Source organism: Osmerus eperlanus, chromosome 21 (genome assembly GCF_963692335.1).
Source record: "Osmerus eperlanus chromosome 21, fOsmEpe2.1, whole genome shotgun sequence".
In the NCBI taxonomy this organism is placed as follows: Eukaryota; Metazoa; Chordata; class Actinopteri; order Osmeriformes; family Osmeridae; genus Osmerus; species Osmerus eperlanus.
This window is the reverse complement of record NC_085038.1, coordinates 10,278,554-10,305,316: the sequence shown is the minus strand read 5'-3', so window position 1 is coordinate 10,305,316 and position 26,763 is coordinate 10,278,554. Positions and strand designations below refer to the sequence as shown.

Sequence of the window (26,763 nt, the reverse complement as noted above, 5' to 3'; positions counted from 1 at the left end):
TCGCCAAGAGGACAATAGCGTCATGGCACACCACAAAATCTATGTCTTTACAGATTTTATTTGTACAGCACAAACACACACGAACACAGCACACAAAATGATTCAAAAACTGCTGCTGAAAGTCTCAACCTATGTGCCGACCCCAGCCTCCAGTCAGTTCTAAAATCTGATGCCCCTGATATTAATAGAAGCTACTAGAAATGCTGCATACTAAAGTTCATCAGAGGTCTCTTCCAATCCCACATTCCAACTTTGCAAAAAGTATCCGAATAGCCATTGATCAGACTCAATCAATTACCAAACACTGCAGACCTTCAGACATGACTATAGAGCACTGGAGGAAGCCAGTGGTTTTATTATTAGATAAGATGCTATAATCAATAGGGTAAATACATATACATGGTCCAATAGAATTGGGCCAACATATAACACAAATAAGCTACAAAAACAGCATTATGGTTACATAAACGATCATGAAATGACGTAACAGCACGTACGGTAAAAACAAAAACGTCACATAAACACTAGTGAAATGGTATTAAGAGTTAGTGGTTTTATCCAAAGTGAATTACAGCGGGAACATGTTGTTGATATGTAGTTACATGGTAGTCAATGTAAGATTAACATAAAGTGTTATTGGCCACAGAAATACAATTGGCTACAGAAATAGAATTGGCTAAACAAACAAAACAATCTCCTTTTTATAGTCAGCCTTGTCAGCTGGCATTGGATCGAAGACACATTCTACACTGTGACTTCACTCTCATGCCTGGTTTCATCAAAAATGCATCCACCCTTCCTACACAGGAAATCCCTGACACACCAGCCGTACCCCCACCTCGATCCAAACATGACATAAGAGTGATGAGAGGTCACCCCATGGGAGTAAGGGAACCAGCATCATCTCGCTGTCCTTGTACGCCTCTATCCAGGAGAGATGCGTGTAGCTCCTGTCTCTCTTTCTCTCTGGGCGGTGGGGGCATCAGATCTTGTGTGTTGCCAGTAGAATCCCAAGAACCAGAGCAGTTAGCGACAGAACTCCCGCTATGATCCCGATACGGACCCATGGGAGTGTCTCAAGCCAACCTGCAGGGAGAGAGATCAGGAAAACAAGCTGGCTGTAGTTCTACGTCTATTACCCGTAGATTATCCATAGCACCAACAAATGCAAGACTGCCATACCCTGCACACTCACCGATGTCTGGCTCAGGTGACGATGTCATCGCCTCGTCCTGCCCCCTCGCCAAGTGCGATGATGTCACCGTTGCCATGGCCACGGGAACTGGGGGTGCTGAGGTTGCTGCAGCACCCCCTGTTGACAGCACAAGAATTTAAAATGATATGACTTGAAAATCCACCACCGCGGCACCGCCCCGCAACATTAAGCCCCCCCCCTCTGATAAAATATGTTCCCGCGGCTATGACTTGCTGTGATGGGATGCAACTGTTACCCACTAGGAACCAATCGACTGACATGCACACTGTAGCTAGTAAACAAACAAAGTGAATTGGTGTTGCTTTCCAGCTAGACGCCCAGTTCCATTGTCTGGTCGTGTACTCTACGGAACCCACAGTGGCGCCCTGACCTGTGGAGCCTTCTTGGAGGTCGTCAGACAACATTGTGACGGTAGGAGTGGTCTCCCAGTTGTCGTCTGTGTGGGGTAGAGTGAGAAAGACACGTTTGTTACAGGAAGTTCCTACAAGTCGCAGGTGTATCACCTTATTCCGATTTTCCACCATCCACATAGCCGGCCCCTAAAAAACTCAACTGCTAATGATAGCATCGCTAGGTTTCAGTAGAGTATTATGTAGCATGTGCATCAATAGAAATAGCTAGGTGTATATCCATCGTCACAGCAACCTCTAAATATGTCGGATGGCTTTACCATAAGAAAGAGTGTAATTGACAGTCAGATGGATGGCCTCAGGTGTTCCTGACTGGAGTTCTGCAGAGGTCTGGGGCCTGTAGAAGCAACGGTATTCTCCCTGGTCCTGGTGCCCCACAGAGTAAATGGTAAGGGTAAAATTCCCCATGCGGTTGAAATACAGTTTGTTAGGACTGTAGTAAGGCTTGGCTAGCCAGTAGTGGCCACCGGCACAGTAGAAGGTCAGGATAGTTTGACCGTCTTTTTGCCACTCCACTGTCATCTGTGTGGGGTCCTTGGGGACAAGGCCGTAACATGGAAGATGCACAGAGTGACCCGCCGGCACGTCTAAAGCTGTTGGCGTCGAGGGGACTGAAAAAGACAAAGAGGAATGGAACGAGATGAATTCCGGACTTGGCTTAGATCAAATGGGTATCTAAAGAAGGTTTCAGAAGTCTGTGCTGTGTCAAAGCAAATCTCATGCAATTGGACAATTTGACGTGACTCAGACATTATCAGCTCGATGTGTTTTTTTGGTGTGCAACGTCTTAGCCCGCCCCCTGCTGGAGCCAGCCTGCAAGGCCACCTGACAATCTTGTCAAACAACAAACAAACACGTCTCACCATCGACATGTAGCCAGACAGTGGAGATGGTCTTTCTGCCTTGCCAGATGCACTCGTAGATGTTGGCATCCCTCAGCACCACCTTCCGAAACTCCAGAGAGAAGTTACCCTTCACAAGCCCCTCTGGAGGGAGGAACACTCGCCCCTTGTACCCTTTGCCTGCCGTCAGCCCCTCCCCCTGGTTGGAGAGCACGTCCTCCCCCATCGTGGACCACTCCAGGGCCCTCTGCACCTCCCCCTGGCTCACCTGGTCCATGTAGTAGGCACCATCACAGGGGAGGATGACGGTGTCTCCAAACACCACTGTCAACTTTGTGAACAGAGGGATAGGTGGAGAGGCTGGGGGGTGGAGAGAGAGCGAGGAGTTGGGAGGATAGAAAGAGGGGGAAGGATCGTGAGGGTGTGGAGGGAGGGTGAGAGGAGGTGTGGAGGAAGGGGAGGGCGGCAGGAGCAGAGGAAGGGAAAAGAGAGGGAAAAAATGAAGGAATGGAGGAGTTTCCAAAATGAAGGACCAACAAAATTAGGGTATACTAGTTGGAATCTTATATCAACATTAATTTGAATACACACAAATACTGTCCCAAAAGTCACTGTAATAATAGAATACCCTTCGGCAACACTTTTACTGGCAAAGTACATTGCTACTAAGAATTTATGCTTTTCAAAGAAAGAAAAAACGAATCTGCAGTTAGGGACTTACCACCACAAACTCTGAGAGACGCTAAAATCGACAGGAAGCCAAATAGTACCATTTTGCAAGCCGTCTAACGTCTTCACCTTACGGGGAAAATAAATCGTAGGCTATCAACTCAGAACAGAATATCATATAAATTAATTTGGACGAATTAAACCAAATAAAAGTAACACTGTTTTCATTAATATCAGATTTTTTTGTATGCAAAATATCAGAGAAATTCCTGAGAAATTACATTCCACTCATAATGAGCGCAATCATTTAGTCCGCCAGTCCCATGATTTGAGCTGTGGACATAGGTTCCAAGTTTCGCTGATATTGAACGAGCCCAAAGTCATGGCAAAAGAACAGGTCGCCGTACGTGAGCGTGCAAACGGTACGAAGTTATTAAAGGTGCCCTTACCAAATAACGGATTATCACAGCCAGATACACGAATCAACAGAAGCGTGTCGGGTTAAACACACAGCACTGGTACGGGGGAGGCGGTGGGGCGTTTCTTTTTTTAAATGTAATAGCACATTCTTTGTCGCCTCTCTCGTTACTGACTGTATTCAATTACTATTAAGCCACTCTATAGAGCTCGATTGGTGCTAAGTTAGTGGAGCAACCGGGAGAGGCAGACGCACGCGCGCATCTCATGTATCCATGCATGCCATAGCCTACTAGTTGGCAATGACCTCCGCGCATTTTAAAACCTAGAAGTAAAATAGCTTAGATAGGCAACACCGATTTGGAAGCAATTAAATAAACTATAAATGCTCGATTGAGTAAATATACTGGTTGCCGCCGTGATTGATGGAAAAACTTGCGTTTGCCACACGGGCCGTTCTTGCTCTGCGTCTTCGTGCACGTTTCCTTCTGTTCTAGTACTTAAACATCTATGTCTCCTTGCTGTAAAGCGCAGCTACTTCATTAACATATAGCTATGCAGATCAGATCAGCTTTTCCTCCTCTGCGGGCCATGAAACTTTAGACGGGGGCAAACCCCGGCGCGAGTACAACCTCTGCCAAGGTACCGCCCCAACTCGTAATCTCAAGAACACTGAAGACTCAGCGAAATATACTGTAGTCAGACATGATGATTCCAAAAGTAGTCCTATTCCAGTGCACACCTTTTATTTTAAGCCCTAAATATTGCCTTTGAAACTCGTAAAAAAATAAATATCTATTAGGAAACAACAAGGGATACACATGTTCATGTGACAAACTTTCATTTAATAGCCTACCATAAAATATCACGTTTACATATCACAGAAATTCTTCTACAACAGGCCCTAGGCTAGTTCAGATACAATTCATCAAAAGTTAAATAAAACAAAATATTGCTCACAACAGGTTCAAGAAATCAACTTCTAGGGTACAGGATAAAAGGAATAGGTAGCCCATATCACCTCATTATCAGCAAACAGAGGAATGTTATTTGGGAACTGAAAGAGTTCCGTCAGTTTGCTGTAGACCGCAGCTCTTTATACAGGCTGTGTAAATGAAACTTTATTCATTTTTTGAGCAATTAAGCAGGGACAGTTTCTATTCACACGCGCACACTCACACACAGATACTCTCAACCGCAGGGCATAGAGGTTGCGTTAGCATGGTACCGGTGGGTACTGGCCAACCTTTGAGCACTATCTACCCTGAAGGGTCTAGTTCAACACTGAGCAGATGGAGATCTGATGACCCCGACTGTCTCTGACCCCGTGGTGTGGATGTGGAGGGGAGAGAGGTGGGAAGGGACACCCCCACGCAAGTCAACTTCCCTCTCTAATCCAAGATTGACGAGCAGAGGTCGGACGCCCTGGAATGTGTTCAGTCGCCTGCGGTGCACCGGCCTGCCCTCCCTCCCCACCAACGGAATGGACTCGTTAATGGAACACTCCCATTACTCACTCTGCTATCTGCGATGACCAAGGGGCTGCCTTGTGTTAATACGGAGAATGTAGCTCATTCTGCCCCGGTGCGCACAGTTGAACTGGTAGACAACTCTCTCCTCAGTATCAATACCACCCACCCGCGCCATCGAACTGCTATCTGTTTGGCAGCGCAGCGCCACACCAAAGCATTGTTTATGAAAGGAGGACACGTGCGTGTGAGAGAGACGGAACCTCCGTATCATGAACACTAAGCTGACACAGCGTGTTGGATGTATGACGGATCTCATGTCATACATACCCCAACAGAACAGGTCAAGGCAGACACACACACACACAAACACACACACACAAACACACGTAACGTCCCTTCTAATAGTTAAGGGACTTAGATGTCCCTGTGTGTGTGTGTGTGTGTGTGTGCAACCAAACCCTGCTCTGTAAACATACAGACATGCTAGGAGAAGATGCCCCTGATAATAATAGAAGCTACTATAAATGCTGCATAATAAAGTTCATTAGAGGTCTCTTCTAATCCCACATTCCAACTTTGCAAAAAGTATCCCAATAGCCATGGATCAGACTATCAATCAATTACCAAACACTGCAGACCTTCAGACATGACTATAGAGCACTGGAGGAAGCCAGTGGTTTTATTATTAGATAAGATGGTATAATCAATAGGGTAAATACATGGTCCAATAGAATTGGGCCAACATATAACACAAATAAGCTACAAACTACAGCATTATGGTTACATAAACGATCATGAAATGACGTAGCAGCACGTACAGTAAAAACAAAAACGTCACATAAACACTAATGAAATGGTATTAAGAGTTAGTGGTTTTATCCAAAGTGAATTACAGCGGGAACATGTCGTTGATATGTAGTTACATGGTAGTCAATGTAACCTTCACATAAAGTGTTACCATCACCTTTTATTGGCCGCAGGAATAGAATTGGCTAAACAAACAAAACAATCTCCCTTTTATAGTCAGCCTTGTCAGCTGGCATTGGATCGAAGACACATTCTACACTGTGACTTCACTCTCATGCCTGGTTTCATCAAAAATGCATCCACCCTTCCTACACAGGAAATCCCTGACACACCAGCCGTACCCCCACCTCGATCCAAACATGACATAAGAGTGATGAGAGGTCACCCCATGGGAGTAAGGGAACCAGCATCATCTCGCTGTCCTTGTACGCCTCTATCCAGGAGAGATGCGTGTAGCTCCTGTCTCTCTTTCTCTCTGGGCGGTGGGGGCATCAGATCTTGTGTGTTGCCAGTAGAATCCCAAGAACCAGAGCAGTTAGCGACAGAACTCCCGCTATGATCCCGATACGAACCCATGGGAGTGTCTCAAGCCAACCTGCAGGGAGAGAGATCAGGAAAACAAGCTGGCTGTAGTTCTACGTCTATTACCCGTAGATTATCCATAGCACCAACAAATGCAAGACTGCCATACCCTGCACACTCACCGATGTCTGGCTCAGGTGACGATGTCATCGCCTCGTCCTGCCCCCTCGCCAAGTGCGATGATGTCACTGTTGCCATGGCCGCAGGAACTGGGGGTCCTGAGGTTGCTGCAGCACCCCGTTGACAGCACGAGAATTAAAAATGATATGACTTGAAAATCCCCCCCCAGCACCCCCCTGATAAAATATGTTCCCGCGGCTATGACTGTTGCTGTGATGGGATGCAGCTGTTACCTGCTAGGAATCAATCGATTGACATGCACACTGTAGCTAGTAAACAAACAAAGTGAATTGGTGTTGCTTTCCAGCTAGACGCCCAGTTCCATTGTCTGGTTGTGTACTCTACGGAACTAGTACTGCTAGTTTACGTACCCTTAGTATAGATAGTCCACATATTTAAATTTTAGGTCCCTATATGTTTATTGTATGCACCTTCCTGCCAAAGCAAAAACCTGTGGAGCCTTCTTGGAGGTCGTCAGACAACATTGTGACGGTAGGAGTGGTCTCCCAGTTGTTGTCTTTGAGGGGTAGAGTGAGAAAGACACGTTTGTTACAGGAAGTTCCTACAAGTCGCAGGTGTATCACCTTATTCCGATTTTCCACCATCCACATAGCCGGCCCCTAAAAAACTCAACTGCTAATGATAGCATCGCTAGGTTTCAGTAGAGTATTATGTAGCATGTGCATCAATAGAAATAGCTAGGTGTATATCCATCGTCACAGCAACCTCTAAATATGTCGGATGGCTTTACCATAAGAAAGAGTGTAATTGACAGTCAGATGGATGGCCTCAGGTGTTCCTGACTGGAGTTCTGCAGAGGTCTGGGGCCTGTAGAAGCAACGGTATTCTCCCTGGTCCTGGTGCCCCACAGAGTAAATGGTAAGGGTAAAATTCCCCATGCGGTTGAAATACAGTTTGTTAGGACTGTAGTAAGGCTTGGCTGGCCAGTAGTGGCCACCGGCACAGTAGAAGGTCAGGATAGTTTGACCGTCTTTTTGCCACTCCACTGTCATCTGTGTGGGGTCCTTGGGGACAAGGCCGTAACATGGAAGATGCACAGAGTGACCCGCCGGCACGTCTAAAGCTGTTGGCGTCGAGGGGACTGAAAAAGACAAAGAGGAATGGAAGGAGATGAATGCCGGACTTGGATCAAATGGGTATCTAAAGAAGGTTTCAGAAGTCTGTGCTGTGTCAAAGCAAATCTCATGCAATTGGACAATTTGACGTGACTAAGACATTATCAGCTCGATGTGTTTTTTTGGTGTGCAACGTCTTAGCCCGCCCCCTGCTGGAGCCAGCCTGCAAGGCCACCTGTCAATCTTGTCAAACAACAAACAAACACGTCTCACCATCGACATGTAGCCAGACAGTGGAGATGGTCTTTCTGCCTTGCCAGATGCACTCGTAGATGTTGGCATCCCTCAGCACCACCTTCCGAAACTCCAGAGAGAAGTTACCCTTCACAAGCCCCTCTGAAGGGAGGAGCGCTCGCCCCTCGTACCCTTTGCCTGCCGTCAGCCCCTCCCCCTGGTTGGAGAGCACGTCCTCCCCCATCGTGGACCACTCCAGGGTCCTCTCCCCCTGGTGGGAGAGCACGTACTCCCCCATCGTGGACCACTTCAGGGCCCTCTCCAACTCCTGCTCGCTCAGCTGGTCGACGTAGTAGGCACCATCACAGGGGAGGACGACAGTGTCTCCAAACACGGCTGTCAGGTTTGTGAGACAGAGGAACAGGTGGAGAGGCTGGGGGGTGGAGAGAGAGCGAGGAGTTGGGAGGATAGAAAGAGGGGGAAGGATCGTGAGGGTGTGGAGGGAGGGTGAGAGGAGGTGTGGAGGAAGGGGAGGGCGGCAGGAGCAGAGGAAGGGAAAAGAGAGGGAAAAAATGAAGGAATGGAGGAGTTTCCAAAATAAAGGACCAACAAAATTAGGGTATAGTAGTTGGAATCTTACATCAACATGAATTTGAATACACACAAATACTGTCCCAAAAGTCACTTTAATAATAGAATACCCTTTGGCAACACTTCTACTGGCAAACTACATTGCTACTAAGAATGTATGCTTTGAAAGAAAGAAAAAAGGAATCTGCAGTTAGGGACTTACCACCACAAACTCTGAGAGATGCTAAAATCGACAGGAAGCCAAATAGTACCATTTTGCAAGCCGTCTAACGTCTTCACCTTACGGGGAAAATAAATCGTAGTAGACTATCAACTCAGAACAGAATGTCATATAAATTAAGTTGGACGAATTAAACTAAATGAAATTAACATTGTTTTCATTAATATCAGATTTTTTGAGTGCAAAATATCAAAGAAATTCCTGAGAAAGTGCATCCCACTCATAATGAGCGCAATCATTTAGTCCGCCAGTCCCAGAAATTGAGCTGTGGACATAGGTTCCAAGTTTCGCTGATATTGAACGAGCCCAAAACCTAAATCCCAACGTCAGGGCAAAAGAACAGGTCGCCGTACGTGAGCGTGCAAACTGTACGAAGTTATTAAAGGTACCCTTACCAAATAACGGGTTATCACAGCCAGATACACGAATCAACAGAAGCGTGTCGAAACGGCTTAAACACACAGAACTGGTAGGGGGGGGGGGGGGGGGGGTCCACGATGGGGGAGGACGTGCTCTCCAACCAGGGGGAGGGGCTGACGGCAGGCAAAGGGTACGAGGGGCGAGCGCTCCTCCCTTCAGAGGGGCTTGTGAAGGGTAACTTCTCTCTGGAGTTTCGGAAGGTGGTGCTGAGGGATGCCAACATCTTTTTTTTTAAATGTAATAGCACATTCTTTGTCGCCTCTCTCTTACTGACTGTATTCAATTACTAAGCCACTCTATAGAGCTCGATTGGTGCTAAGTTAGTGGAGCAACCGGGAGAGGCAGAGGGACGCGCGCATCTCACGTATCCACGCATGCCATCGCCTACTAGTTGGCAATGACCTCCGTGCATTTTAAAACCTAGAAGTAAAATATCCTAGATAGGCAACACCGATTTGGAAGCAATTAAATAAACTATAAATGCTCGATTTAGTAAATATACTGGTTGCCGCCGTGATTGATGGAAAAACTTGCGTTTGCCACAAGGGCCGTTCCTGCTCTGCGTCTTCGTGCACGTTTCTTTCTGTTCTAGTACTTGAACATCTATGTCTCCTTGCTGTAAAGCGCAGTTACTTCCTTACATATAGCTATGCAGATCAGATCAGCTTCTCCTCCTCTGCGGGCCATGACAGTACAACCTCTGCCACGGTACCGCCCCAACTCGTAATATCAAGAACACTGAAGACTCAGCGCAATATAGGAGAGACTGGGTATGGGTGTAACACTTTTTTCTTCAGACCTAAAATGACCGTTTTTTTTTTAGCTTCACGTCTGAAACTTTTAGGCAAAGTACCCATATTTGTCTACTACAAATGGCAACAATTTAAATTTCTCCAACTGTCTATATCACAGACTTGTGAGATGATGACAAATACAAGGTGGTCCTTTGTTACAACCAACCCCACTACTGGGGTAGGATGTAACACATACTGGGGTAAGTTGTAACAGGTAGACTAAATACACAAAAACCAAGTGATATGCCACAACAACAGTTTTATTTTAAATGAATGGCTGCAACAATAAAATATGTGTGAATATGGGGAGTGTATGTGCATATTGTGTGTGTTTGTGCATGCACACGTGTGCGTTTGTGTGTGCATGCCACCCTAGGGAGCCAGGTGGCTGAGCGGTTAGGGAATTGCGCTAGTAATCAGAAGGTTGCTTGTTCGATTTCCCGCCGTGCAAAATGACGTTGTGTCTTTGGGCAAGGCACTTCACCCTGCTTGCCTCGGGGGAATGTCCCTGTACTTACTGTAAGTGGCTCTGGATAAGAGCATCTGCTAAATGTAACATGTCCGTACATGCACATTCATATGGGTTATGTTTTTCCCTTTTCGACTGCTGCTCTTTCTAAAAGACTGGCATTGACTCACCCAAGTTCTAGGCATTCTGTAGAATTATTAAAATCACATAAATGTTCTTAGCTGTATGTAAGGGGATGGCTGTAACACTTTCAAAACACGTGTTACAACCATCGCCGCCACTGTCACCCATTGTTTAACTAGCTGTATTAGCATGATGCTTTGAAATTAGCAGGAGGTTGATACACCATTCTTTACTAGAGAAACTACAGTTTGACCTGATATACTTTTTTACTTTCTTACCTCAGAATTACATTTTCTGCTGTAGCTTCAGGAGAGATAGCAACACAGACTGGAAAACCTTCATGTAGGATTGTAAAGGAAGCCTGAGGAAACTGAAACTGTCAAATGACTCCTATCTTATCCCTGATTTGTGGAATTGGTAGTGTTACAACTCTCCCCGTGTTACAACCATACCCAGTCTCCCCTACTGTAGTCAGACATGATGATTCCAAAAGTAGTCCTAGTCCAGTGCACACCTTTTATTTTAGGCTCTAAATATCACCCTTGAGACTCGAAAAAAATAAATATCTATTAGGAGACAACATGGGATACACATGTTCATGTGACAAACTTTCATTTAATAGCCTACCATAAAATATCACGTTTACATATCACAGAAATTCTTCTACAACAGGCCCTAGGCTAGTTCAGATACAATTCATCAAAAGTTAAATAAAACAAAATCTTGCTCACAACAGGTTCAAGAAATCAACTTCTAGGGTACAGGATAAAAGGAATAGGTAGCCCATATCACCTCATTATCAGCAAACAGAGGAATGTTATTTGGGAACTGAAAGAGTTCCGTCAGTTTGCTGTAGACCGCAGCTCTTTATACAGGCAGTGTAAATGAAACTTTATTCATTTTTTGAGCAATTAAGCGGGGGCAGTTTCTATTCACACCACACACGCACGCACGCACACACACACACACACGCACGCACGCACGCCCGAGTGCCTCAAGCCTTCCAGGAGTAGGAGTAGCTGTTCATGTGGAGCTGTCGAAGGGCGCTCTTCCCCAGGACGGAGGGTTCCAGCAGCTGCTGCACGGTGCCGGGGTGGAGCCCACAGCCTCCCAGCTCCACTGGCTGCTGCACCTGGGGGGGCAGGGGGAGAGGGGGGCTATTGTGTGCGTGTGTATTTCTTCTGGAGTGTTTCTTGTGAGACTGAGCTTATGTCAGTGGCGAGCCGATACGATTCGTTCCTGTATTTTCCACTTATGTACATTGATTGCACATGTATTTATATACATCCAATGCACTAACCTGACACTATGGAATGGCTCAGTGCTTGGAGAGGGGAAAACAATTAGTGGCGGTGTTCCCTTTGCATGTTGGCGTGCGTGTCTAGCCTGGCATTGGCGTCTTTACCAAGTGAACTGGGGAGGATGGAAACATCCGGCTCGTGAGTATTAGCGTTAACAATGGCATTCTGGCAGCACATAAACGATCCACTGCTAAAGACCCAAACTTGTGTTTTCTTTCTTTCTTCCAGGTTAAGCTCGTAGGAAGTCGCTATGCTACAAACGTGGCACCAGTTTTCTTTTGTATAACACGCCCCGGCGATCAACCGTTAGGCCACATACACGTGTTAGTGTTCATATTGTTAGCGGCTCTTGGTTATTTCACAGATGCTCTTAACCGCAGGGCATAGAGGTTGCGTTAGCATGGTACCGGTGGGTACTGGCCAACCTTTGAGCACTATCTACCCTGAAGGGTCTAGTTCAACACTGAGCAGATGGAGATCTGATGACCCCGACTGTCTCTGACCCCGTGGTGTGGATGTGGAGGGGAGAGAGGTGGGAAGGGACACCCCCACGCAAGTCAACTTCCCTCTCTAATCCAAGATTGACGAGCAGAGGTCGGACGCCCTGGAATGTGTTCAGTCGCCTGCGGCGCACCGGCCTGCCCTCCCTCCCCACCAACGGAATGGACTCGTTAATGGAACACTTCCATTACTCACTCTGCTATCTGCGATGACCAAGGGGCTGCCTTGTGTTAATACGGAGAATGTAGCTCATTCTGCCCCGGTGCGCACAGTTGCACTGGTAGACAACTCTCTCCTCAGTATCAATACCACCCACCCGCGCCATCGAACTGCTATCTGTTTGTCAGCACAGCACCACACCAAGTCAGTGTTTATATACATAGATAGATATATACATAGATACAGAGATAGAGAGACAACGCCATGACGCCTGTGACCAGAACGTCACAGTTCTGTGTGATTTGAGACCATCTGCAGAATGGGTACAGGATGTGAACGTGTGTTTGTGTGTTGATCTCACCGGCTTCCTGGCCAGCATGTGTACTAAGTGTTTGTGTGTGTGTGTGTGGGGTATATCTCACGGGCTCCGTGGCGGTGTGTGTGTTGAACACGGCGGTGGGCTCGTGTGTGTAGAGGGCTGTGGAGAAGCCCCCCCTCTGAGCCGGCCGGAGGAGGCGCGTGACGGCGTGGAGGCAGTGAGGCATGATGGGACCCGTGACCTCCAGACTGCAGACATCCTGGTACCCAGAACGCACCTGGGTCTTCACGTTCACGCTGCGTGCCTGGGACACAGGAGAGGACGGGATGATGCGAGTTAGAAAGAAAGGAACAGCTCGGTGGTTAGAGAGCTTTTGGCTCCATATCAAAAGGTTGCAGGTTCAAATCCCACCTCTGTACGTTGCTTTGGATAAAAGTGTCTGAGAAATGAATGCATTCCATGACACACACACGGACCTGCACACGTACACACACTGACAGCATGTGTCCTCACCTTCAGGGATCTGAGCGTGGCTCTTTTGAAGGGCGTGGGGGCCAGCAGTGTGGGGGGTAGGCCGGCCTGGGATCCAGCCCCTGCTACCACACTCTTACAGTTGATGAGGAAGTTGATGAGGGTGAAGGTGTGTGTTCCCTCCACACACACCACAGACTCTGGCCTGTGGTCCAGACACACAGCATCACGCTCTTTACGACTGGGCAGGGGGGGGGGGGGGTTTGGGTCAAGGAGAAGCCAACCTAACACTCACACATGGTATGATACACACTCTCTGACATAGGTACACACACACACACACACGTACAGTAGGATACAGTTTGATGGAGATGTTGTCAGGTTTCTTGATTTGATCCTGCACCCCCATCTCTGTTAGCCAGGAGAATCCACCATCATCTTCATCATCATCATCATCGTCCAGCCCCTCCTTACCACTATCCTCTGACAGCCTACAGCACAGTCATGTGTAAGAGTGTGTGTGTGTTCACACAGAGGGTGGGGGTCCAAAATCAGAACACATCTCTTCTTATAAATGAGCACCGACACAGGTGTAATGTCAATTTGAATCATCTGTGTGTGTGTGTGTGTGTGTGTGGAACACTCACTCTGTGTGCTCCTCCTGTTCTCTGGGGGTGTCCTGGCTGGACCCAGCCGGCTCCTTGCTCCTCCTCCTCCTCTCCTCCAGCAGAGGCATGGTGAACTCAATACCTGCCCACATGGGTGCACACCTGGTCACATCACCTCCACGCACACTGCCAGGTGCACACCTGGTCACATCACCTCCACGCACACTGCCAGGTGCACACCTGGTCACATCACCTCCACGCACACTGCCAGGTGCACACCTGGTCACATCACCTCCACGCACACTGCCAGGTGCACACCTGGTCACATCACCTCCACGCACACTGCCAGGTGCACACCTGGTCACATCACCTCCACGCACACTGCCAGGTGCACACCTGGTCACATCACCTCCACGCACACTGCCAGGTGCACACCTGGTCACATCACCTCCACGCACACTGCCAGGTTCACACCTGGTCACATCACCTCCACGCACACTGCCAGGTGCACACCTGGTCACATCACCTCCACGCACACTGCCAGGTGCACACCTGGTCACATCACCTCCACGCACACTGCCAGGTGCACACCTGGTCACATCACCTCCACGCACACTGCCAGGTTCACACCTGGTCACATCACCTCCACGCACACTGCCAGGTGCACACCTGGTCACATCACCTCCACGCACACTGCCAACATATCTGCGTCTCTGACATATCTCTGACAGAGATGACTGTGTGTGCCTCTCCTACGAGAGCCGAGGTTTCTCCAGTCAAGGAGGAGGAAGCGGAGCCGTCTCACCCCCGCAAGACAACAATGTCCTCGGGCCGAGCGATAACCATAATCACTGATAACCATAATCACTGATAACCATAATCACTGATAACCATAATCACTGATAACCATGGACGTGTCAGTGCAAGTGGGGGGCTCACCCTCTGCCTTCATGGCCTCTCGCAGGCCCCTGGTGGTGGGGGAGAGGAGGGCGGAGATGCTGCTGGAGCCGCCCAGGCCGGCGGCCCTGAACAGAGCGGTGAACTGGTAGGAGCACAGGTAGAAGTAGGGACACAGTCTGGCCTTCAGCAGGCTGTAGAGAGAGGACAGACTCACCGACCTGGGAGGGAGGGAGGTGGGGGGGAGGGAGGGAGAGGGACAGGAGACGGAGAGGAGTCAGGAAGTGATGGAGTGTGTGTGTGTGTGTGTAGTGGAGGGTGGGTTAAAGACACGACATACAGAGAAGAGAGCGGGAGAAGAGAAACGCCGCTGGTTACACGGTGAAATGGGTCATCAAGCTCCCATCCAGAACGTTCCCTACCTCGTCAGACGACCTCACAAATAGAAAGGCTGATAACGACATGGCGGTGCAAACGTACAATCTGGAAAATCCCCCCCACTGTGACTTAACCACCTCAAGTACATCCTCTCAAGACGTCCATCTCCTCTCACCATTCGCTCATCAGACACTGCTGCAGGGCCGGGTCCTGGGCCCAGGGGCTGTTCTTCCCCATGAAGCTCCTCTCGGCTCCTATGCGGGGGAACAGGGACATCCAGGGCAGGGAGGGGTGCTGCCAGTACTGCAGACACTGCTGGAAGCCACTGCGTAGCTCCGCACACGACCGCGGGTCCTGGGGCGAAACAGCAGAGCAAGTTGAGGGGCTGCACTCTGGCGTACGGACTGACTGTGATGACGTACGTGGTTCCTGGGAAGGCGTGGGGGTTAGGGGTTACCTGTATGCTCTGAGGCAGGGCGCTGTACTCTGCCCTGCAGTGCTGGCTGAGGCCCTGCGCCTCCTCTTGCGCCTTGGGCTGCTCCGCCCAGGAGAAGGAGAGAGGGGAGGTGAAGAGGAGGCGCGTTTTCAGGCTCCAGTCGGCGGGGTACTCCACACACACGGGGGGCGCTATTGAGCTTCCCACACCAGCCTGGGGACTCTGGGAACCATATGCTTTTGTTTACATTTGAGTTGTATTTCCTTACGGTATATCCACAGTTGTATTTCGCATGGCCACCAAACTGTACACCTAATCCCACACATGATCCAATTCTAAAAACAAATGTACCCAACCTACAGGTTCCTCATTATTAATTTATCACATTAAATAATAAGTAATGAAGGAGGTAAAGAAGGAAGGCTGACATTGGATATTCGTTGGGAAATGGACACGTATGTGACGGACAGAAACAAACATAATGGTGAAAGAGCTACACACTTTTAATATGGGCGTTCTCTCCTCTAGGAACATGTCCTCATCTTCCTCAAACAGAGAGTCATCTTCTGAAAGTGAAGGTTGCTTCTGAAGGAGACGGGACAAGACAGACGTTAGCGTGATTATGTCTCACTGGAACACGTCGACACATTTCTTACAGTGGCAAGTTCGTCTTCGCTGGCTGCAAAAACGTACTATGAGAGAACTTGAAACAATGACGAGATAGAGACGAAAAACAAAGCCTGCTCGCTCTGCGTGAGGTGTATGGAGTCATACCTTAACTGACACGTCTGGTTCTCGTTTCTCTGCCAGGATCAGTCGTTCGCTAAAAGGCAGACTGCCTCCAAATGCAGTAGCCTCGGCCTTTGTTGAAGTTTCCCCCTCCACTGCCGAGCCTAGAGGCTTGCCCAAGGAGCCTGCTGCATCCTCGTCGTTGTAAATGACCAGTCTCTTCTTTGGACTGTTGTACGTGTTCTCGATACTGGCAAAGGGATTTCTCCGCTTCACTCCAGCCCCAGAGCCTGCCTGACCACTGAACAGGGGACCGGGTGAGAACGGCCGCACTCCGGAGGCTCCCTGACCGGGGCTGGAGACTGAACCTCGGCCTCCAGTGTTGACACCCTCGCTGCGGGCTCTCTTCCTCCGCATTCGAAGGATTTCAGCTGGTCGTTTGAAGCTGGGGGAATAACCAGCTTTAGACATGTTCGTGGTAGTTTAGTCCCAAAAATATATAACAAGCAGGGAAGGTAAATCCGATGACTAAATATTCTGTATTGGTTAACTTGCTAGTACCCTGTTCTGTGTTTCTTTTTCCCTCACATTACAAATTTCGCGCGTGACGTGCCTGGTACGTCACTGCGTCTAAAGTGCAGCCAGGGAGGAGCAAGTCTGGCAATATGGCGCCATCTGTTGATAGACATAATCACATGCAGGGCAGGTGGTCTTCAACACTGCTCCTCGGGGCCCTGATTAACTTGATTAATTCTGTTCTGTAGGCCTATTGTTTGAGACATTTCCCGGCTCCTACAAACCTGATTCAAATAAATGGGTCGTGTTATGCTCTGCCAAAGCCTAATAACGACCAGTCATTTGAATCAGTAAAAGCAGGGAAACATAAAACATGCAGGACAGTGGGCCCTGAGGACCAGGGTTTAAGACCCACCGTTTTACGTGACTCACTGTGTTTCTGCAAGTTTAGGCCCATATATATCAAATATGATCTATAGAATGATTAACTAGAGTTTTTATTTATTTATATCATATGCTTATTCCTTGCTGTATTTTGTCAATCTACATTCTAATGGGTTTTAATATTGATTTGTTTTCGGACAATAAATTTAACTTCAGAAGCATCTGTCTCTTACTCCCTGCGTTATATCACCCTTCCCCTCCATCTCTCTCTTGTCAACATGATTTATAGAACATATGCTAATTCATGCCAATGGTAATTTCCCTGCGTTTATCATTATGGTGGGTGATCAATCACGTTCAAAACTAAACCGTAGCCTACTCAACTGACGATAAAACTGTCCATCGATGAAATCCAACGTGTTGGCCAGTTTGTTAATCGATTCTATTCTATGCTCTTTTAATATTTTCACCGGAAAGACAGCTGTATTTGACCAGCCAAGAACTTCCCAAGTTAGTTGCTAATCGTGTTTTAGGCCTTGAATATGGACACAGTTTTTCTTGCCTCTCCCAAATACTGAAAACATAGTAGGCCTTTTTTTCCCTTTTTTTCTGAGATCGTCAACCTTTGCCACTGGAGGGCAGTGTTTGCAACGTTGTAGATACGTGTTAGGCCTGTCTAAGAGATTGAACGCTGTGGGTATGTTGACTAATAACATTCTTGATGATCGCAAACGCATTTTATGAAATGAGTAGGCCAAATTAGTTAACTCCAGTCATGTTATTCCCTCTCTCTCTCTCTCTCTCTCTCTCTCTCTCTCTCTCTCTCTTTCTCTCTTCCTGTCTCCCTCTCCCCCTCTCCCTCCCCGCTGTCTCTCTCACACACTCAAACATTCAAAAATGTCACATTGAGATTTGTCTGAAGTTTTACAGACTTGTGTCTGACTTTGAGGTGAGATGTCTACTGTGGGCAGTTGTGACCCCGTGTCAGTTCAGCTTAGACCCCGCTGCTCTACTTTCCTGGAGAATATTTGGTTTTATGAGCTTTGGCCGGAGTCCTGGAGAAGGATTATAGCATGGTCGTCACAGCCGCACTCTGTGTGCCGACTGTCTGGACAGGTCCACCTTTATTTAGCCCTGCGTGTATGCGAATGTGTGTATCTGTGTGATTGTATGACACATACCCTTATCTGTGTGTATTCAGGGTTATAAAGCCTTTTGTACGTATCAGTGTGGACGTCTAGGACTGCAGACTGGCAATGAGGGCATGCTGGGGCTTGTCTGTTTGCTTGGGTAAATTCTTCCTGGGTCAAGAATAGCATAGGGCTGTAAGTGTTTGCATGTGCAATTGAGGAAGACCGAGAATATAAGGACACATACACATTCGGGTCCTTCTTCACAACAATATTTATATTCATCAAGTAAAACAAAATGAAACGTGAGAAAATGTGTATATGACGCTACTTTACATATTACAAATAACTGTGGGTGGCAGTTGATGACCTCACTAAACATCAACAGTGTCATTTACGGTCGAATGTTATTTACACATGGAGGTGATTCATGAGTCTTGTGCATCCTCTCGACCTCCCTCTGAAGACACACCCACACACGCATGCACGCGCTGGCGCACACATGCACACACACGCAGACAACCGACATGAGATACGGAACCATAAAGACATTGTGAAATAAATAAATTAAGGAATCATTCAATGAATGGCCTGCGACAAGCCGACTGTATGTGGGTAACAGTTCTGCACCTCTGGACAAAGAAAGAGCCTTTAATGACCTTAAACTCTGACCCAGGAACAGTTGAACCTGCATTTTTCCCTCTCCAACTACGGTAATCCAGCAAACCAGCTGATGTAAGATCAGTGCATACATGTCCATGTCCAGAGAGCCACACGTGGCAGCAGTCACTAACCATGTGTTGACAGTGCTAGTCTCACATGGGAAACTGAGTAGGGTTGAAGGAAGACCGTGGCACACACGAGAGTCACGACAGCGTTTGGCTTGAGCAAAGACGGTATATCAACAACAATCATAAGAATGGCTAAGAACCCCTTTAGAAAAACAAGCGCGGCTGAATTCAGTCCTGTTCATTGCTTCATGCTTATCAGTATAAAATGGCACCCTGTAATTGGTTCCCGCCTATACGTTCATCCTTGATTTGTCCAATAGGAAACCTCCGGTAAAAGTAACCTTTCCCCTCTCATTGACCAGCAGGCCTGTCCATCATCATTCTGCCTGTGAGCCACTTTCAATATGGCCGCCACACTGCCTCTGCCACCATATTGGTGGGTGAACTACTGTGACTTCCCTCTGCCTCCACGCCCACACCATCATTCTGATTGGGCAGAGACGGGTGCAGGAGGGCGGAGCCCGTGGATGCGTTGGTGCAAGGTGGAAGGATCCTCGGAGGCGAGCGATCTCCACCTCCCCCCGCCATCATGGAGAAGTGGTATGACCCGGCCGCATTGCTGTAATACAGGTGATAGGGAGAGGAGCTGGTCTGGAAGGGTCCACCTTGGCCCTGAGAGGTGTTTGACGGGTAGGGCGGTGGGAGGTAGGTGTGGTAGCGGCCGGTGGGGGCTGACGCCATGGCGGTTGCCATGGAGAGGCCCAGGGTGCTGTTGGAGACGGGGGTGGGGGTGTAGGTGAAGGCGGCGGTGGGGGGATAGTGCATGCGCGGGTCGGAGAAGCGTCCGTCTGGGAGCGAGGGCAGGGAGGAGAAGGGCCGATCCAGGGTCATCCTGGGGTCACCGAACGCGGTGAGGTCAGGGCCTGCAAGGGGGAAGAGAAGAATGAGGAGATCAAGACCAAAACAAAGAGTGTTTTTCTGTGTGTGTGTGTGTGTGGGAAAGACACAGAAAACAGGGCTCAGAGAGAAAGATCCGGCGGCGTACGCGTGTGTGGCGCGTTTGTGTGTGCGTGTGCGTGTTACCTGACAGGCGGCTGGGCAGGTCACCCAGAGACGAGCGGCTGGGCGAGATGGGCGTGCTGGAGTGGATGGTGGGCGTGGTCATCTGACCCAGGTAGGGATAGGACGGCTCATAGGACCAGGAAGGGGAGGTCTGCATCTGCCTGGAGTCTAACACAGCACAGAGACCAGAGGGTCACACCTTCACACACACACACGCGCACGCACAAACCCAAACACCCTTCACCGGCTCTATACACACCCCAAGAGGGCCACACACACACACACAGTCACACACACACACCTCCGGGTCTATATCTGTTCCTGTCAGGCATCTGCTGAAAAGGTAAAACATGAAACATATGAGATCTCCCTGTGTAACTGGAGAGGGAGTGTGTGAACGCTTTAGACATGGGTGTGTAAAACTATCGACACCTGCTCCCTCGCCCCACACACCTGGAGGAGAACAAGGGAGGAGGGCGAGAGAGGGACAAAGGAGGAGGGCGAGAGGGAGGACAAAAGAAAGGAGGCCGAGTTGGGAGAAGAAAAGGGAGAAGAAAAGGGGGGAATGCACAGTAGAAAGATGGAGGGAGAGATGGTCGGGGATGAAGGAGAGAGAAGAGGAAGTGATTAACTTGGTGCGGGGGTGGACAAGCTGGGGAGGAGGGGCTCACTGAATGTGTTTGTGTGCGTGTGTGTGTATGCATGTCTGTGTGTGTGTGTGTGTGCTCTCTCTAAGGCAGCCAGTCTTTCTCCCTGTGGTCTAATAAACGGCAGTGATCACCCGCAGACTTGCAGACAAGAGGTTGTGCGTGTGTGTGTGTGCGTGCGTGCGTGTGTGTTGCGTGTGTGTATGTGTCTGTGTGTGGGTCTTACAGACTCGCAGACAGAGAGAGGAAGCAAATTGCACACAGCAGCCAAGACGTCAGTGGCCTTTTTAAGTCCAGCCAACTCCCCAAAGTGCTGAGCACTGGGCCCTAGGCCCTGTGCCAAGGCCCCCTGAAACCCCCTCCTTTCCTGGCTCCCTCCCCAGGCTCTGGAGCTCTGATCTGGGGCAGGAGTCACACATGGCTGGGTGGGTGGCTGGAGGCGGCCCTCTGCATCCGGTGCTGCTGCTGGGGCTGCGGCTCATTCATTTTTACTGCATTCCCACACACATGCAAACAGACACGCACGCACACACACAGAGCTTGGAGACACTGAGATACTCTACAACTAATCTTGAGTATGTTGTTTTGAATAGTTTGAATGAGGGTACCGTGTCTAATGAGCAGAGGGAAAGCGCACGCACACGCACACGCACACACACACACACACACACACACACACACACACACACACACACACACACACACACACACACACATGCACACACAGCTTGAGCACAGAGCCCTCAAAGACTGCATGCCAACTAACACTGGCACGAGAGCGAAACAGGCTGAACAGACACACACACACACTATGGTTCCAGCTGCCACTGATTTTCACAAAAATGAAAAGAGAGGGAGACAGAGATGGAGGTGAAGAGCGGGTAAAAAGAGAGAGGGCAAAGGAGGAAGGAGGGAGGAATGGAGAAAGGGAGGGAGAAAAGAGAAGTCTTGAATGACTTAATAACGGTTTCCGCTGGCAACCATCCCAATGCTATTTCTGGCCTCGGTATCAGAACAACCCACAAGACAGGAAGCGTCAGGACTTGCCCCTCTTCCTCTTCGCTTCTCCATCCATCCATCTCTGTTTTTATCCACATCTCCCTCTTTTCTCCATCTCTGTATGGCTGTTTATTACCTCCCTACAATCCACTGCACCTACAGTATGTGTGCATTCTTTTTAACTCCTCAATTTTTTAACCATCCTCGTGATACATTTATGACACTTTCTAGTTAGGGTAGCCATTACGACATAAACGATTGGTCAATAGTTGTTTTGACAGATGTGTATCTTTCATGGTAACAGCCAACCGTTGCGTGAGAAGGTACATATTTTGGTTTGGCATAGAGGATTTTTCACACAGCTCGACTTCCTGTCAGCTAACTCTCACTTCCTCCTCCTCTCTATGGCCGCATCTTGACTTCAATTTTTGATCTGTAGGCATTTCTGCTTTATTAATGGTAGTGACAGTAAACTAGACTAGAGAGATAAAGAGAGAGAGAGATAAAGAGAGAGATACAATGACATGCAACAAATGGCCCGGGCTGGAATCGAACGCGGGCTGCTGTGGTAAAGCCTTAGCCTACGCGGTTTGCATTTTTACCCAAAGATTCCCTACTTCCTTCCTTCTGCTGGTTAGTCACAGACACATGCACGGACCGACACACGCACAGACTGATGCCAGCGCGCTCGCGCACACTTCCGCGTGCACGCATGCTCGTTAATACGCGCACGCGCGCGCACACACACCTCGCAAGCTAATTCCATCCCAACCGCAGATGTGGAGAAGCGAAACAGAAACGATGTTTGTATGTCAGAGAAAGAGAGTCCAGGGCTGAACCGTCGACCGCAACGGGATTGGCCAAAACCACAGATTGAGGAAGCACTGGCACTGTCGGAAACACGGACCCACGCACACACGCAGCGTTCAGACACAAACCGTCCAACAACGTCTGCTCTTACGCCGTGTGCGTGAGGCTAAGGAGGTAGATGGACCCACCTGGAATCTGTGAGTGGGAGGGGCTGGTGAAAGGGGCGGGGTGGAGGGCTGGCCGGGTGTTTGGCGTAGGGGCGTGGTGGTGGTGGTGAGGGGGCGTGACCCTCATGGTGTTCCGCCTTAGCTGCTCCAGCTCGCTCAGGCGCTCAGAGAAGGCCAGCGCGCCTGGCTTTACGTCATCGAGCTTCTGCCTGTGGCCTACAACACACACACACACACACACACACACAGAGACGACACAGAGTTAAAGAGACAGCATCGCACGCACTCGCACACAAAGGGGATTCGTTCACACACACCTGGGAGCAGATGAGGACCAGTGGTCCACGATGACAACTTCTAGAATCCTAACTTCCGCAAATCACCTATCTCTCTATATCCATGCTGTGGAACACCACAGGCTGTCACATGCAATAGGTCCTTTACACATTTTGTCAAAACAAATCAAATAGATCTTTATTCGTCGAGCCCATTTTACAACGGTAAAATCGGTCGTCACAGACATGTAGAGATGGATGAAAAGACGCTGGTCAGTGATGTCAACGGTCAGTGTGCTGTGAAGGGTGAGGAGACAGGGGGGGGGGGGGGTGGAGGGATGCAGTGTCAGAGAGAGAGAGAGAGAGAGAGAGAGAGAGAGAGAGAGAGAGAGAGAGAGAGAGAGAGAGAGAGAGAGAGAGAGAGAGAGAAAGACAGCCAGCGAGAGTGAGTGAGTACAGCCAGCTTTCCTCAGCTGTGAAAAACCATCACTCATCTTCATCCGCCCACCCAGACATGCACGCGTGCACACACACACACACACACACAAGCACAGAGCTGGCGCACTGGGAGGAAGTGGTGCTGTAACTAGAGCCTGTGTCTCAGCCCTTTGAAGCACACGCCAGAACCTAGAATCTGGCCAGCCACACACACACACACAAACTCTGAGCCAGCCAGACCGTTGACAGAGTCTCACGGCGCCCAACATCAGATTCCCAAACCGGAATAACAGACCAACGGGGAGTCAGAATGTTAACGGCTGCGAGGGCCAGACGCGCTGAGCTAGAGAGTCCCGCCGCGTCACTCCAACTTCCTGCCAGACCCCCAAATAGAACCCCAACCATCCGCTAAACCCTCCAACGCCGCCCAGCTCCGCCCCTGGCTGTCAGACCCATTGTTGTTCTAACACTGAATGTCGATGGTACGCGTGATGGAGACGATTACGAACGATTCCGATGCTAACGAGGATCGCTAGGATGGATGCATCGAGGACAGCGGGGAGGTCCGTGACTGGGATGTCAGAGATGATGATGATGGTGATGGTGGTGGTGGTAGTGGTGGAGGAGTAGCAGGAGGATGAAGGAGGAAGAGGTGGAGGAGGAAGAGGTGGATGAGGAAGAGGTGGAGGAGGATGATGAAGGAGGAAGAGGTGGATGAGGAAGAGGTGGAGGAGGATGATGAAGGAGGAGGAAGAGGTGCAGGAGGAGGAGGATGAAGGAGGTACTCACGTCGTGGCTCGCGGGGCCCATCCACGGTGATCTTGATGGCCCTCTGGTAGGTGGCCACTTGGGGGGGGTTGGTGAACACCGTGATGGTCAGAGTGAAGCTCTTCCCTGGTGCAGGAAGAGGAGGGGGGACCAAGAGGAGAACGACAGAAAGAAAGAAAAGAAAAAAAGAGGTCGTCACTTGTGGGGTAGGCCTGCCGTACACACCAGCTCCCTTGCGTCACGGTTCACGGACCTTGTTGGCCGCAGCCGACAAGGTCACGAGCACTGTGTGTGTGTGACCTCACGTGGACTGTGCACTTTCGGCAGTCCTGTCCTTTCTTGCGAGGTCACACGTAAAAGACACATTATTTCCCACTACAGCACCTTAAAGTCTGGCCTTTCCCATTGTAAACTAAGTCTGCAGGCTGCACAGCTAGACACCATATCCTCTATCTACCCGTCCCCATCTATGTTTAGTTTCCCTCCTCTGCCCCTCCCTCCCTCCCTCCCTCCCTCCTCTGCCCCTCCCTCCCTCCCTCCCTCCCTCCTCTGCCCCCCCCTCCCTCCCTCCCTCCCTCCCTCCCTCCCTCCCTCCCTCCCTCCCTCCCTCCCTCCTCAGATGGTCTGCGTCTGCTCCGTACATTAGCACAGCCTCAGACAGGAATAACCCCGGGCCAGAGATATCACAGTGAGAGCTAGACCCCACGGCCCCACGCCTATTTACTCCTCGTAAACACGCGTGTAAACACGCACGTAAACGCGCGCGCGGGCGTCCTGGTGCGCGTGCGGAGCGCGAGCGGACGCGCGCGTGCAAGCGCAGACGTGCTCGTGGCTCGCGCGGGCTAATGTGAACGTGTTCATGGCCGTGTGTGTGAGTGCTTGTGTGTGTGTGTGTGAGAGAGTGGGTTTGGCTGGTATAGCCGCCGCGTGGCTAATCCAGTCAGTGAGACTGGCGTTGAGAGCACAAGGCCGACTGTCTGACAGTCTTGTGTGTGTGTGTGTGTGTGTGCGCGTGTATGTTTGTGTGTATGTATTGTGTTAGTGTGTGTATGTATGTGTTTATGGACATATATATGATCCATCTATGTATGTATCTATTTATGGATGTGTATGTATGTATGCTTTTTCATATGAACAGCGTATGTGTGTGTGCGTGTGTGTGTGTGTGTGTGTGTGTGTGTGTGTGTGTGTGTGTGGAAAGAGGAGAGGGGGGATTTCTTATATTCTCCCTGCAACTGTCCATCACTCAACGCCAAGCTTGGGTGTATTGTCCAGTACAAAACCACACACACACAGACACCCCACACACACACACACACACACACACACACTTGTTGGCCACCATGGAGGTACGGGCGCCCAGGGGAGGCCAGGGGAGGCAGGCAGAGGCTGTGCCAAGGCTGGAATAGAGTTACCACACACAGACAAGCTAACGCCAACCTAGAGCTGGGCGTCTGTTACAGCACACACACACACACACACACACCACCTGCTGACCACTGGGAAGTCTGTGGCCACACACACTTGGAGAAGACCAGGTGGTAATGTTTCTGTGAGAGCACATGTGAGGGATCTAAACTGTGTTTGGTTCCTGTACCACGACAAGGATTCATTTATCATTATAGGGTTTGGGTTCGTCGCTCAATACTGAGAGATGCGTACAGACAGACACACACTCTCTCTCTCGCACGCATGCACACCACACACACACACACACAGAGAGAAGTTGCCATGAATATGCAGTTTTAGCATCTGTTAGACAGACATGAAGTCTGAGAGGCAGACTGCTTAAGGGACATCCCCTGGTACAAAGCTGTAGTGTTAGTGTGTGTGTGCGCGAGAGAGAGAGAGAGAGAGAGAGAGAGAGAGAGACAGAGAGAGAGAGAGAGAGAGAGAGTGTAAGTCATGCTCTAGTGTATAGATGTGCACGTCGACAAAAATGTGCAATTCTGCACAAAGGGATGGAGAGATAGCGGGTGGGGTGGATGGAGGGAGTGTCTATGCCTGTGTCCTTGGCCTGTTTAGTGATTCACAGTGACTCACTGAGAACCCAGAAAGTAAGGAAGAGCGAGATGAGAGAAAGACAGAAAGGAGAGAAGAAAAGGAGAAAAAGGGTTGCAAACATCCTCCTCTGTTGCATCGACAAGCATGTCATGGCGAAGGGGTTGATAGAGGGACACGTGTGGCGCAAAAGAGAGAAAAGAGCGAGAGAGAAGGAGAGAGGCTGCTGTGGTGTTTGTGGCCTGAGGGTTGGCAATCTGCCTGTCTGATCAGACACCATCACTGCTCATCTGCGTGTGTCCGTGCTTGCAAGTGTGCGTGGAGGCGAATGTATGCTGTGTGTGTGTGTCTGGGTGCGTGCGTTGGTGTGTATGCGTGTGCATTGCAATTGTGCGTGTGAATGTATGGGTGAGGGTGTGAATGGGTGACTATATATGGGTGTATGAGTGTGTATCCACGTGTTGTCTTGGTGTGTGTGTGTGTGTGTGTGTGCGTGCGTGAGTGGAGGCTTTTCCCCTGTTTATATTTCTCCAGGGCTTACAGTACAGAGAAGACTGTTTACTCAGGGTCTATC

General features: G+C 49.4%; 3 protein-coding genes and 1 long non-coding RNA gene across 5 annotated transcripts in view; all 4 read right to left on the bottom strand.

Moving 5' to 3' along the window:
* Positions 1-38: 38 nt before the first annotated feature.
* LOC134007671 (uncharacterized) lies at positions 39-9,146 on the bottom strand. 2 transcript variants are annotated; one of them, XM_062447285.1, is made up of 7 exons: positions 9,052-9,146; positions 8,639-8,715; positions 2,490-2,828; positions 1,887-2,237; positions 1,587-1,652; positions 1,196-1,312; positions 39-1,086 (listed from the first exon to the last, which is right to left on the bottom strand). In XM_062447285.1, exons 2-7 carry the CDS (start codon positions 8,688-8,690, stop codon positions 983-985), a joined length of 1,029 nt encoding a protein of 342 aa, XP_062303269.1. In that variant the 5' UTR covers positions 8,691-8,715; positions 9,052-9,146; the 3' UTR covers positions 39-982. The 2 variants fall into 2 exon arrangements, with proteins under 2 accessions (XP_062303269.1, XP_062303270.1); XM_062447286.1 differs by lacking the exons at positions 8,639-8,715; positions 9,052-9,146 and adding exons at positions 3,190-3,266; positions 3,587-4,042.
* LOC134007670 (protein downstream neighbor of son homolog) lies at positions 4,379-16,903 on the bottom strand. Its single transcript, XM_062447284.1, has 11 exons — positions 16,307-16,903; positions 16,034-16,117; positions 15,554-15,754; positions 15,272-15,450; positions 14,761-14,939; positions 13,861-13,963; positions 13,573-13,704; positions 13,256-13,454; positions 12,846-13,046; positions 11,432-11,594; positions 4,379-4,728 (listed from the first exon to the last, which is right to left on the bottom strand). The coding sequence occupies exons 1-10, from the start codon at positions 16,730-16,732 to the stop codon at positions 11,457-11,459; spliced, it is 1,842 nt and encodes a 613-aa protein (XP_062303268.1). The 5' UTR covers positions 16,733-16,903; the 3' UTR covers positions 4,379-4,728; positions 11,432-11,456.
* LOC134007471 (uncharacterized) lies at positions 5,674-6,653 on the bottom strand. Its single transcript, XR_009928049.1, has 2 exons — positions 6,538-6,653; positions 5,674-6,428 (listed from the first exon to the last, which is right to left on the bottom strand). It is a non-coding gene; the product is annotated as an uncharacterized LOC134007471 (long non-coding RNA).
* A 1,650-nt stretch (positions 16,904-18,553) lies between the features above and the next one.
* Positions 18,554-26,763, bottom strand: part of runx1 (RUNX family transcription factor 1) — a 13,363-nt gene continuing 5,153 nt past the window's right edge. The window contains 4 exon segments of the mRNA XM_062447745.1: positions 18,554-19,945; positions 20,106-20,252; positions 22,729-22,923; positions 24,210-24,314. Of these exon segments, the coding sequence (XP_062303729.1) occupies positions 19,422-19,945; positions 20,106-20,252; positions 22,729-22,923; positions 24,210-24,314 (971 nt within the window). The 3' untranslated portion in view covers positions 18,554-19,421.